This window comes from Vanderwaltozyma polyspora, genomic scaffold (genome assembly GCF_000150035.1).
Source record: "Vanderwaltozyma polyspora DSM 70294 KpolScaffold401 genomic scaffold, whole genome shotgun sequence".
NCBI lineage: Eukaryota > Fungi > Ascomycota > Saccharomycetes > Saccharomycetales > Saccharomycetaceae > Vanderwaltozyma > Vanderwaltozyma polyspora.
Window position 1 is genome coordinate 1 of NW_001834598.1, and position 13,109 is coordinate 13,109.

The window sequence follows — 13,109 nt, forward strand, 5'->3', positions numbered from 1 at the left end:
GTGGCAAGTGCTGCACTATATGCTATTCCGTCATAATATAGACTAACACACAATGATTGAGGCCTCATGTATACAATTGTAGAAAGCTCAGTTACAGTGCTAAATCATATGCAAAGAATACATAAACGGATCGAGTAGGGTTCCATCGATCGAGTGAACACAAGATAACAACACAGTGTGACAAGACGTAAATCGAAAATACATCTACAGAACCATGTGATATAACACACAAAGTACAGGCGATGAATAATGCATCGCGCTTCCAGACCTAGCAAGACAGTATCGCGTGGATACCGCAGATAGATATATCAACCGACAGTATATCCATAAACTGAATCATAGAGAGTTAATGTAAGGCAAGAAACATTGTGAAATCCACAAATGTCAACGGTCACAACACCCTTACCACAAGCATCAACGTGAGTACTAGCGATATATATAAAGCATAAACACTACAACCCACAACAACACATATACAGGACAGAGGCAGTGTCATGAAGCGAATACAGTCCGAAACCTCAACAGACGAACAAATATACATATAGAACAAAAAACACACAGGGTGAAGAATTGTAAAACATATATCGGAGACCCCCCCCCCCCTCCCCTCTATCTCTCTATCTCCATTTTCTAATCGTTTCCTCTCCGTATATAAAGCAACACTTAACTCTAAAAAGTTTTTATTTCATTCAACCAGCAACGTTTCACAGATATCCTCTTCTTTTATTCACATCAGATACCAATCCCACTCTCTGTTTGATCACCTTTCTACCTTATTGGACTCTTAGATATACCATACCATACCTCTAAAAAGTCTATATTCAAACACACAAGCACCCAACTCACTCACTCACATACTCGCATCACGAGAGTACATCAGTGCAATAACGCAAATTTTAAAAAAAAAACACACCAGAATAAATACAGAATAAAATAAAACATTCCATCGACTCATGGAGACTGAAAAAGAATTTAGTGTAGTAGACTTGGTCGACTCAGATCCAAGGTTCAAGAGCCTTAAAGATGAACTTTCTCGCTTCAAAAAGGGCTCCGATGAGTATTTTTTAGAACTTATCAACTCCATGCCTTTATCCAGTTGGCCTAAATATACTGCCTTTCTAAAACAACAGGCCGTCCCTTTAGAAACTTCTAATAAACCAGGTTACAGTCCCGTCTACAGATCCTCCCTATCCAAAAATGATCTAGTCACTTGTATGGATTCAATCAAATTGAAAACTTTCTATGATCACTTCCAATTCGCAGTAAGAAGCTGGCCTCAGAATGACTGTTTAGGTGTCAGACCTTACGACGAAAGCAGTGGCCAATGGTTGGATCATTATGAATTCGAAGACTACGCTACTGTCAATGAAAGATCAAGAAATATAGGTAGCGGTATTATGACTTTGGTCAACACCAAACGTTTGAGATCTTTAACCAGCAATGATTTCATTGTCTCAATCCTATCCTTCAATAGACCAGAATGGGTCCTTACTGACTTGGCTTGTCAACAATACTCATTGACCAATACTGCTTTATACGAAACTTTGGGTCCTGAAACTTCAGAATATATCATGAATTTAACCGAATCTCCAGTCTTACTCTTTGCTAAATCAAATATGTATAGAGTAATGGAAATTATTCCAAAACTAAAATTTGTCAATACTTTGGTGGTTCTAGAAGATATAGATAATGAAGAGTTAAAAATTATAAATGATTCAATTTTTGCCCATTCAAAAAACTCATTAGGTGAAAAAGTTTCATTGTTCTCTTTGAGACAAGTGGAAGAAATTGGTAAATTAAACCAAATCCCTGTTATCCCACCTACTCCAGATTCTTTGTATACTATTTCATTCACTTCGGGTACTACCGGTATGCCAAAGGGTGTCGAAATGACACACAGAAATGTCGCTTCTGGTATTGCTTTCGCTTTCTCAACTTTTAGAATCCCAAAACATAAAAGAGGTAAGCAATTGCATGATATGTGCTTCTTACCTTTGGCACATATCTTCGAAAGAATGTTGCTAGCATATAACATATCCTCAGGTTTTGGTTTAGGTTTCTTGCACAAACCAGATCCTGCGGTTCTAGTTGAGGATTTGAAAATTTTGAAACCTGATGTAGTTTCATTGGTTCCTCGTGTTTTAACTAAATTCGAAGCTGGTATCAAAAACGCTTTAGAAAAGTCTGGTTTCCAAAAGAATGTTGCCTCCAATATTATTGAAATGAAACAAACTAGAATTACCTCTAAGGGTGGTCCTGACAGATCATTAATGAACTATTTGATCTACCATCGTGTGCTAATCGACAAGATAAGAGAATCACTAGGTTTAGAAAACGCTTCATATATGGTCACTGGTTCAGCTCCAATTTCTTATGACACTTTGGTCTTTTTGAAGTCATCATTAGATATTGGTATGAGACAAGGTTTCGGTATGACAGAATCCTTTGCTGGTGTTTGTTTGTCAGAACCTCATGAAAAAGATGCAGGATCTTGTGGTGCCATTGGTATCAGTTCAGAATGTAGATTGAAATCGGTCCCAAGCATGGGTTACGATGCAGAGAAGGATCTAAAAGGTGAATTACAATTACGTGGTCCTCAAATTTTCAAGAGGTACTTTAAGAGAGAAGATGTCACCACAGAATCTTTCGATGAAGAAGGTTGGTTTTCAACTGGTGATGTTGGTAGAATCGATGAAAAAGGTCGTCTTTACGTCATTGACCGTGTCAAGAATTTCTTCAAGTTAGCTCAAGGTGAATACATCGCACCAGAAAAGATCGAAAACAGTTACTTGTCTTCCTGTCCTTTAATTACTCAAATTTTTGTATTTGGTGACTCCCTACAAACCTACTTGGTAGGTGTTGTAGGTATTGACCCAGATATGGTTCAACAAGCATTAATCAAAGAAAACCCATCAGTCAAAAACATGAGTGCTTCTCAATTAGTTGAAGCACTAAATTCTGACTCAAAATTAAGAAAACAATTATTATCAATAATGAACACTTTTATCAAAGGTTTGCAAGGTTTCGAAAAAGTACACAACATTTACGTTGGTTTGGAACCATTAAGAGTTGAAGACGATGTTGTCACCCCAACTTTCAAGATTAAACGTCCAAAGGCAACAAAATTCTTCAAAGATCAATTGGATGCTCTATACGCAGAAGGTTCAATCATCAAAAATGGTAACTTATAATACTATTACAATTCACAACATCATTTTGCGTTTAACTTCAATTCCAACATTTTCATGTTATAACCGACTCCTACCAAATCAATATATCTCATCTCGTTTCAGCCCCACATAGTTACAAATAATATTATATTTATATTCTATATATTCCTCAAGCCAAATTCAAGGCCCACTCTTAAGTGTGTAAATATCATACCATATCTCTTCTTTACCTTCCTTCTGATCCAACTTCCAGTTGTTGTCTCAACTGTAACTCTCGTTGATTGATTGATATTCGATATTTTTATTCACGCGACTTAATTTCTAGATTTAATCCAATTTTTAACGCGACATCTTCCAATTGAATTTAAAAAACTGGAAATCAACAACAATAACATAATATTCTAGTAATAAACTGCAATAACAACAGATATATATCCAATTCAGTGATATCCAGAGTTGTAGTTGCATGTGTGGAGTCTCTAGATTGATATAGTTGTTGTTGGTAGTTGAACCGTTGGGAAAATCTAGATTCACATTTTAAGAAAGTTGTACTGTTAATCAAAAATTGACCTAACAATAAATCTAGCTGTTTCAGTTTAATATATATCGACTATGAGTGGGATAGGTGAATCACGTACAGAATTGCTGAATTGGCTGAATGAATTGTTACAATTAAACTATAGAAAAGTTGAAGAATGTGGTACTGGTGCCGCTTATTGTCAGATAATGGATTCTATATATGGTGATATTCCGATGCCCAGAGTTAAATTTACAGCTACCGCCGAATATGAATACCAGACAAACTATAAGATTTTACAAAGTTGTTTTCAAAGGCATCGTATCGAGAAGACAGTTTATGTTGATAAATTAATCAAATGTAAATTTCAAGATAATTTAGAATTTCTACAATGGATTAAAAAATTCTGGGTACAAAATAAAGATGAGAGCCCTTATGATGCTCAAGCACGTAGGAAATATAGACCTCCAACTGGCAATGGATCAACTACCGGATCTACACCAGGTGTGGTGAAAAGGAAAACGAGTACTGTTACTGGATCTAATTTAAGTTCTAACACATATAACTCAAATTATAGTAGCAGTGGAAATTTAAGGGATAATAGCATAAGATCAGCTTCATACGGTGGTGTCAGAAAAGCTTCAAATGAACAATTATTGGCTTTGCAAGCAGAGTTATCTCAATCTCATTCGAAGGTGACTAGCTTGAATAAAGAAATAACGACTTATAGAGAGGCAATGGATATAATGGAAAGGGAAAGAGATTTTTATTTTGGAAAATTACGAGATATAGAGATCTTAGTGCAATCTACCCAAGATTTAATAAAAGAAGGTGTCTATAATACAACAACAGGTTCCGATACAAATGAATTAAACAAATTCCTCGGGAAAGTTCAACATATACTGTATGCAACTGAAGAAGGATTTGAAGTAAATAATGTGCAACACGATTCAAATGGTCAGCATACAAAAGAATTAAATATAAGGAATACACATGTCATAAATGAAGATATCAGTAATAAAACATCAATTACATCTCAACCGACTGATAACTTAATTATTGATGAGGAAACATTTTAAAATTCAGGTTTAGTCATTATTTACATGTAATTGAATGCCCAAAAATTATATACTCTAGTATGAAATCTCTTAATGTATAATATATATAATTTTTTACTTCTATTTACATATGTATCAAATGTCAGCACTCTTTCTTTTAATAGGAAATACCATCTGACTTCTTTTATTTTGTATATATTTGTTATATCATCGTTTCTTTTGAGGTCGTATGGTATAACCTGGAAATTAAGCGCATAATCGAGCCACTTCACCAAAAGAAAAATTAATTTCGTATGTAATAAATCATTAAATTTAAATTCGGAATATGAATAAATATTAATACTAAACTCTATGTTAAGTATTAAAACATGTGGGCCTAAGTTATCAATTAGTTACAGGAGAAACATTATCATTTTTATCATTTTTAGTCTTATCATTTTTTGGGTCTAAATACTTTTCAAATGCTTCGTTTCTTTCAGGGAATGGTCTTGGACCTAATAATCTGATCATATCTTCTCTTGTAATCGCTTCTTTTGATAAAAGCTCTTTTGCTACCTTGTCAACTTTCTCTATGTTTGAAGTTAATAATTCTTTGCAACTCTTATGAGCTTCATCAATAATTCTTTTAACTTCTAAATCTATCTTTCTTTCTGTTTTTTCACTAAATGGCTTATTAACTTGAAATCCACCTGCATTTGGATCAGAATCAAAAGAGATATAACCAATTTTCCTTGACATACCCAATGCAGTTACCATAGATCTTGCCATCTGAGTTACCTTTTTAAAATCATCATGGGCACCACTAGTAACAGAAGGAAAGTGTAATTCTTCGGAAACCCTACCACCTAAGGTCATTATCATCCTATGTTTAAACTGTTCTTCAGTTACTAAATATTGATCAGGTGGTAGATATTGAGCATAACCTAATGCGCCTTGACCACGAGGGATGATGCTGACTTTTAAAAGCGGATCTGCATATTGTAAAAACCAACCACATACGGCATGACCTGCTTCATGATAAGCAACAGTTGTCTTCTCTTCAGGGGATAGTACACGTGATTTCTTTTCCAAACCAGCAATAACTCTTTCAATAGCTTGTTCGAAATGTCTCAATTCCACATATTTATCATTGTATCTAGCTGCAATTAAAGCCGCTTCATTACAAGCATTGGCAATATCAGCACCAGCGAATCCTGGTGTTAATGCAGCTAGCTTACCCGCTAATTCGTCCTTGGCTTCTTTGGTTTCTGTAAAAATAGGATCTAAATTCAATTTTGATAAATGGACTAAGTAGATAGATTTTCTACCTTCAACATCAGGAGGGTCAATTTCGATATGTCTGTCGAATCTCCCTGGTCTCATTAGAGCGGGATCTAAAACATCTGGTCTATTGGTACCAGCTAACACAACGACTTGATCAGTAGTGGAAAAACCATCCATTTCTACTAACAGTTGGTTTAAAGTCGCTTCCCTTTCATCATTGGCGCCACCCAAAGCACCACCTTTACCTCTTTCTTTACCAATTGCATCGATTTCATCAATGAAAATAATTGATGGAGACATGCTTCTTGCTTGTTCGAATAAATCACGAACTCTTGAAGCACCTACACCAACAAACATTTCTACGAATTCAGAACCGGAGACAGATAAAAATGGAACACCTGCTTCACCAGCAGTTGCCTTTGCTAACAAAGTCTTACCAGTACCTGGTGGACCAGACAAGATGGCACCTCTTGGGATTTTAGCACCCAAATCAGTATATCTTTGAGGATTTTTTAAGAAATGCACGAATTCCATAATTTCTTGTTTAGCTTCAGCACAGCCTGCTACATCTTTAAACGATATTCTTATATCTGTTTCTTTGTTGAACAACTTAGCTTTAGATTTACCTACTCCAAACATACCACCACTACCTCCACCACCCATACCACCGGATTCAGGACCACCCATTCTTCTAGTAATATAGAATAGACCACCTAATATTAGAATAGTTGGAACAAATGGGAAGAATAATTGTAGCATAGAGTATCTGTTGACATAAGTAATAGGAATTCTATCATTTGGACTGATTTTCAGTTCATTTTGGATCTGTTCCATTTGTCCTTCAAAGATATCGATAGAACCTATAGTGAATGAAACAATGACAGGACTGTTATTATTAAAAAGTGAAGAATTACCAGAGGAACCTAAATTTACATCTGAGATTAATTCTGCTTCGACGATATTTTTGTTCACCACACTAATTTTTTTGACTAAACCTTTTTCTAAATATTTTGTTTTGAAGTCTTGGAATGTTAATGGATCGTTATTGTTATTTTCTCTACTGCTATCGTTGTCATTTGAATCCATTAGATTGTATAAAAAAGTGAAAGCAATGGTTAGTAACATTGTGTTCATAAATTCTTTGGATTTAAAATATTCCATAATATTTGGTTGTCCTTGATCATTTTTATTGTTGTCATTTTTATTTTTACCTTCTTGATTAGATTCAGAGTCCTTGCCATTCTGATTTTCTGAATTAGTTTCAACATTTTTATTGGAATTATTATTATTATTACTATTTAGAAACGGAGAAGTGGCACGAAGTAGCAAAGTAGAACTAGTATGTATGCCTCTATAACTGGAAGGTCCCAATAACGTGCTGGTACGTACCGAGGTCTTAATTGCGCTCCTGGAGATTGATTTGTTAATTAGAAACCTTTGAGAACAACATCTTAAACTATTATTTATAGTAAGCTTCCACATATCGTATTAGACGACCAAAATATTTCAGAGAAAGACTCGTAGAAACATATAACTTCAAAGGCTATTATTACACAATTCGAAATTTGTTAGCGTTCCCTTAAATATTCGTATATTGACTGATATTAGAAAGCAGACACTAATAGGAAAATAGAATAATGCAGAAATAGATATAATAACAGAGCGTGTAAAACAGATCTTCGATTAATATTAATTTCTATCTTATAAAAAAGGTGAGCTTATATTTGCGATTATCAAGCTCTTTCTTTAAGCGGATATATTTTCACTAAAAAAATTAGGAATAGCACGATTACTTTTCAAACAGACCACAATCCATCAAAAAGCACACTGTCTTTGGAAAGTTAAAGATACTCTAAATAAGATAGTTGCCTTATATATATATCCTTAAACCTCTCATCTGCAATAGTTATATATACAATCAGTTCACTGTTCACTTTGAGCATTTTAAATTTTTTAGTAATCAAATTAATTTTGAGAGAGACCGAATTTTGCCACTCCGATCGTACAAAGGCATATTAATCATATCACAATCACGTGCATACATTTCGATATGGTGAAAATTGAATTTCAAAGTTTTTCATCTATATCCGGGTAATACTAAAAAATCATCATCATGAAAAAACAAAAAATAGATATTGGCGGGTAATTTGGCTTCTTTGATACATTTACGATCTAAGAATATAAATTAACATTTATAAGATCAAGTGACCCCAATCCTTTACCTTATACTAAACAAACAAGGATCTCTACAATTCCCGTTATTCTATTATGTCATATAAGGGAGGAACAGTGTGAGAGTGTTTCTGTATGAGAATGGATTAATCCGTGTATAAGGGGATCAATCAGACAACGTATTAATTCATTTCAAGACATTCTGTCAAGTACCTTGTCAACCACGTAACAAGTTTGTAAAATTGCACTGTGATGCCAAGTAACCTCTACCGGGCATTGAAGGTATCTATGTACAAAAGTTTTAGTACTAGAAGGGCTATTGAGTTCTTTTTATCGATAATTGTTATGTCACTAATACTTCATTCATAGGTTAGTGGTAACAGATATTTCTTTTTATATGTAATTAATAGTATTTATCATAGGCTACTCTTAACAAAAGGGATTGAAACTTAAGTTTAAGACGTGGCAAAAGTAAAATATAAGTCTCTTGTTTGTTTGGCACAATAAAAAATGTTATATTAATTCAAATTAAGGATCGAAAAGAAATTAATTGTTTAGATTCTTGTTAGTATACAGTTTGGTTTTCATAGCTGTTGATGTTGGTGACAGTTAACTATGATCGGAAAAGTAGTTCCGAAACAGTAAAAATATTGCAATATCTACGTTAATAGACACATTTTCAAGTTTTTATCCTTCTTAAAGAATATCTAATCTCGTTGGTATTAGCAGTATTTATGTTACACCTAGATTTGGAATTAATTTATCCCTTAACCTATAAGAACTTTTAATAATAAACACTGATATTTCAAAAAGGGTAAAAACAATTTATGTATTTATTGAAAAAGAAACTCACCTCTTTTAAATACTATCCCTTGTCTTTAAATATTTCGACGTTGCTATACCATGGAAATTAACACATTACCACTACAAGTTTCAATAATATCTACACATTTTCTATTACGTTCTTTGTCTTTTTAAAGTTTCTTAGTTGTTTTCTTTTGTTTCTTCTTAAGTTACTACTAGTTTTATTATATCACCACTAGACTCTACTACCACCAATCCCCCCCTCTTCTCATTCATCCCCTTCTATTACATCAATTTATTGCCGCAGGTACCTATTAATTTATCCGTTAGACGTTGTTAACAAGTACAATAATCATATGTTTTTCGATTCTTTTATTTCCTTGAAAAGCTTTACAAGAATGAATTATAGGTCCTCAATTTGGGGGAATTACTCACCTACCCATCTAACATTAGATTGATCCTAAGAAAAACGGCTGGAATTTTTAATACAAGAGGAACTTTTTACTTTTTATTGTTGATGGAAATTAAAAACTTTTTTAAAAAAATTAAAGACAGCATCAACAACTTTCCATCATCATCATCTTTATTTTCATTTTCAACATCAATAACAACAACAATAATAACAACAACGACAACAAGCACTTAGTAATAAAATAAGAAATTTAATCTGTCATATCTTCTTTCAATTGCATTATACCGTCCCTCGGTGAAATCAAAAGAAATCAATCAAAAGCTATTATTAATTAACAATTACGATATTATTAATAATTAAATAATAAAAGGCTATATTCCATCTAATTACAGCTGTCGTGTAACCCTTATGCCTCACAATTGAAAGTGTAAATTAGAAAACATTCTGTTTCTTGAATTTTCTTCTTCTTATCAAGCAAGACACACACCAGAACCCAGATAGTATACTGTAATTGTGACATTATTTCTATTTAATTTTGATGAAACATCAATAATATATTGTTTTTATTTATTTTTTCAATTCTTTCACAAGGTTAGATTTCTTTTTATTTCAAATTATTTGTATTAAATATTATCAATAATTAATGCCATCGAGTCCCTTTTAAACCAAGTTTTGAATACTACTGCAGTAGTATCTCCCAAGAGGTAATTTTTTTTTACACAGTGTTCATTATTATTTGAATTATCTCAGCAATGAATAATGAAGTGTTAGAAACCAAATTCACCCCTCGTATCAACTCCACATGATCCATTAAAGACATTTCCCAGTACAAAGGATCCTTGGTTTCTTCACAAGTAATATCGAGTCCAAGCAATGTAATAATGTCATTACTTTTTTGCCAGGCTATTTAATTGTTCTATCCCACTCTTCTCCAAAATCAAAAATATGCAGTTTTCAGTTTCTGATTTCTCAGTTTCATTCTAATTACTAAAATTATCTCAACTTTAAAGTTCAAGTCACAATAAGATCCGTTTCTTTTCAAAATATTTTTTCCATCATTTCTTATTAAGTTATCATTGTATTCTATTCTATTATAATTACTTCTTCCGCCTGTCTGTCACCTATCTGTCGCCCTTCTCTTCTTGTATTGCTAATTAAATCATGAATCTACTTTGAAAATGTTCCTTCTACAAAACTCCCTTCCCAGTCCAGTCTCCGATGAGTTTTCCTGCTCCGTGTCTAAAATTCATCCGTTGTAACTTCACCGTCTCTGCCTGGAAGAGACCGTTAAACGGAACTATGCAATTGCGGTTAAGCCGAGCCAGCTCCTTCTAAAATCCCTGTCGACCCACAAACGGACGCACTCACGAACGCATTTTCCATACTAGTAGTCGCAGACTCTTGTCTCTTTCTGTTCAAAACTGGACTAAGCAGAACAGGGTTATACTATAGAAGAGACTAGACGAGACAAGACTGGACCCAACCTGTACTAAGGTGGGATTGGATTGGATTAGATTGGATCAGATTGGACTGGACTTTGACTGGACTGGACCCAAATATTTCCTATAGTCAGGTCAAATTTTACATATTAAGTAGAGGACTGAACCCGGTTAAAATATATGCTTTGTTCCTTAGCCCCTCTGTCTCTCTTATGGGTTACTCTTATTGTTAGTTAACTACCTGTCCATATTTTATATTGTTTTACTGCTTCCAATCCCTCCATCCCTCCCTACCTACCTTCCCCCCTAACTTTGGTCTGGTCCTTACCCTTGCCCTCTTCCCCCTTCCAATGTTAATTGTTCCCATAATTTTGTTCTTGTTTCGTCAGGTCTTGATGGGAAACACAGTGGGAATTGGTCTTAACCAGTTTCTTCTACTGTAAATGTATATATTTGACTCGCCCCTTCTTTCCCCTGCCAACATGGGACTGGCAAAGAGACAGATATAGGGAACCAATAGTAATAACAATAAAAATAGCCAATATCCTCACAAACAAAGAAACAAGATAGAAAACAAACTAGCAAGCAAACAAACAAACAAACCGGTAGACTGGTTATATTATTTTTTTTTTAATCCCACTATTCTGTCGCCATACCTCAAAAGACACATACTCACTCCATTTCTTAATAACATTTCTCCATGAACTCCCGTTTTTACTTCGTTTCGAAAAGCCCTTCTGGCCAATACTAACATCATCTCAACTCTCATATGTTCCTAACAGACAAAGCTGCTTAAGAAAAGTGATATCCGACTTCAAGCTGATAAGAACTTGTACATGTACCTCATTCTCTCATGGGAAACTGTCAGTTTTGGTTGAACCTCAACAAAGCAACCGAAGTCTTTTAACCTTTATTGTTGTTTGATTTATGTTTCCTTTTTATGCTTTACCAGTGTATTATTCTAGGACACATTACCTTGTTATACGAATTATCTAGTACCTACCTATTTAGATATTGCTACTGTTAATTTCTTTTCATCATCATTACTACTATTTATTTACTATATTATTTATGTTTATGGTAGGAGATTTCTTATAACCTATCGTACTCAAGTGGTTTTTCGAAATGGTTCAAGTTTGATTCCTTTCACTCCCACTATCTTATTTCGGTTCTACAGCTGGAAAATGGAAACTACAATATAAAACATTGTATAACATATCAGAACGTCTCTTTAACAGGTGAGACACATTAGTAAAAATATCTAAAGCTTTATTCTTTATTTTATTCGCACTTGAAATCTCTTGATAGTCAATTTGAAAATTAAAATTTGGGATATACATCATTTGTAATTTACTTTTGCTGTTTTATTAAACAAACGAATTCTATTGCGTTGTACTCATTTTGTTTTAATTATGCAATTTGTGAAAGGCATCAATACTGTATTGTAATTAATCTTGGTATTTTTCTTATAGTTTTTACCATTATTTTAGAAGTGCAGCTTCTAACAAACGATATACTTCTACAGCAATATGTCAATATGTATATTGAAATCAAATTCGATTATTTGCTTTTTGTTGTTGTAGTAGTAGTTGTTGTTTTCATTTTATATTATGTTAATTCCATATGCTAATGATAAACTCACTATTATTATCATTATTTGTATTATGGTTATGTTTTTTCTTATTTTGTTTCGTTACTTTTCTTGATTATTAGTGTATGTTGCAAATAGCTTATTGTTACAGTGTCTTTCTCTCTATATTATTAAAAAAATTTGTTGAAACCTAACTTAATAATCTTAGCTTTCTATCCTTGTTTGGGATAATTGCAGTTGTAATTGTAATGTAATTAAGAAAATTTTAATATATTCTGTTTAGTTTTTTTTTTTAATTAAAATATTATAGGGAGAAAAGGAGACATTTTATGTTATCCATTAGAGTGATTATTCTTTCTGCATTGCTTCAAAGGCACATATTTGTAGTTTTCGATTTAACCGTAATAGTATGGTCCCTTGTTTAGAATCTAACCATTTTATTTTTTATTTCCTTCTATTTCCTTGTAACATCTAAGCAACAGATTTCTTATTCCATTATAATGAAATTCCAATAGTCAAATAAAGATATATATATATATATATATATGTTTGTGTGTGTATGTTTTATTTCACCGCCTGTCATTTGGAATTTTAACGTTTTCCTCTGAATGTCGCAATGATCCAACCATTTACTACCTGAATAATTAAAATAATTATTTTTATCAATTTACATTTAGAGCCTT

At 33.3% G+C, this 13,109-nt stretch overlaps 3 protein-coding genes across 3 annotated transcripts; 2 read left to right on the top strand and 1 right to left on the bottom strand.

The window, feature by feature from the left end:
- Positions 1–953: 953 nt before the first annotated feature.
- On the top strand, positions 954–3,191 carry FAA2 (medium-chain fatty acid-CoA ligase FAA2; the record flags this gene model as incomplete). The annotated part of the gene is made up of 1 exon (XM_001643004.1): positions 954–3,191. One exon carries the CDS (start codon positions 954–956, stop codon positions 3,189–3,191), a length of 2,238 nt encoding a protein of 745 aa, XP_001643054.1.
- A 591-nt stretch (positions 3,192–3,782) lies between these two features.
- Positions 3,783–4,766, top strand: BIM1 (microtubule-binding protein BIM1; the record flags this gene model as incomplete). The annotated part of the gene is made up of 1 exon (XM_001643005.1): positions 3,783–4,766. The coding sequence occupies one exon, from the start codon at positions 3,783–3,785 to the stop codon at positions 4,764–4,766; it is 984 nt and encodes a 327-aa protein (XP_001643055.1).
- Positions 4,767–5,129: 363 nt separating this feature from the next.
- On the bottom strand, positions 5,130–7,490 carry AFG3 (AAA family ATPase AFG3; the record flags this gene model as incomplete). Its single annotated transcript, XM_001643006.1, has 1 exon — positions 5,130–7,490. One exon carries the CDS (start codon positions 7,488–7,490, stop codon positions 5,130–5,132), a length of 2,361 nt encoding a protein of 786 aa, XP_001643056.1.
- Positions 7,491–13,109: the final 5,619 nt, after the last annotated feature.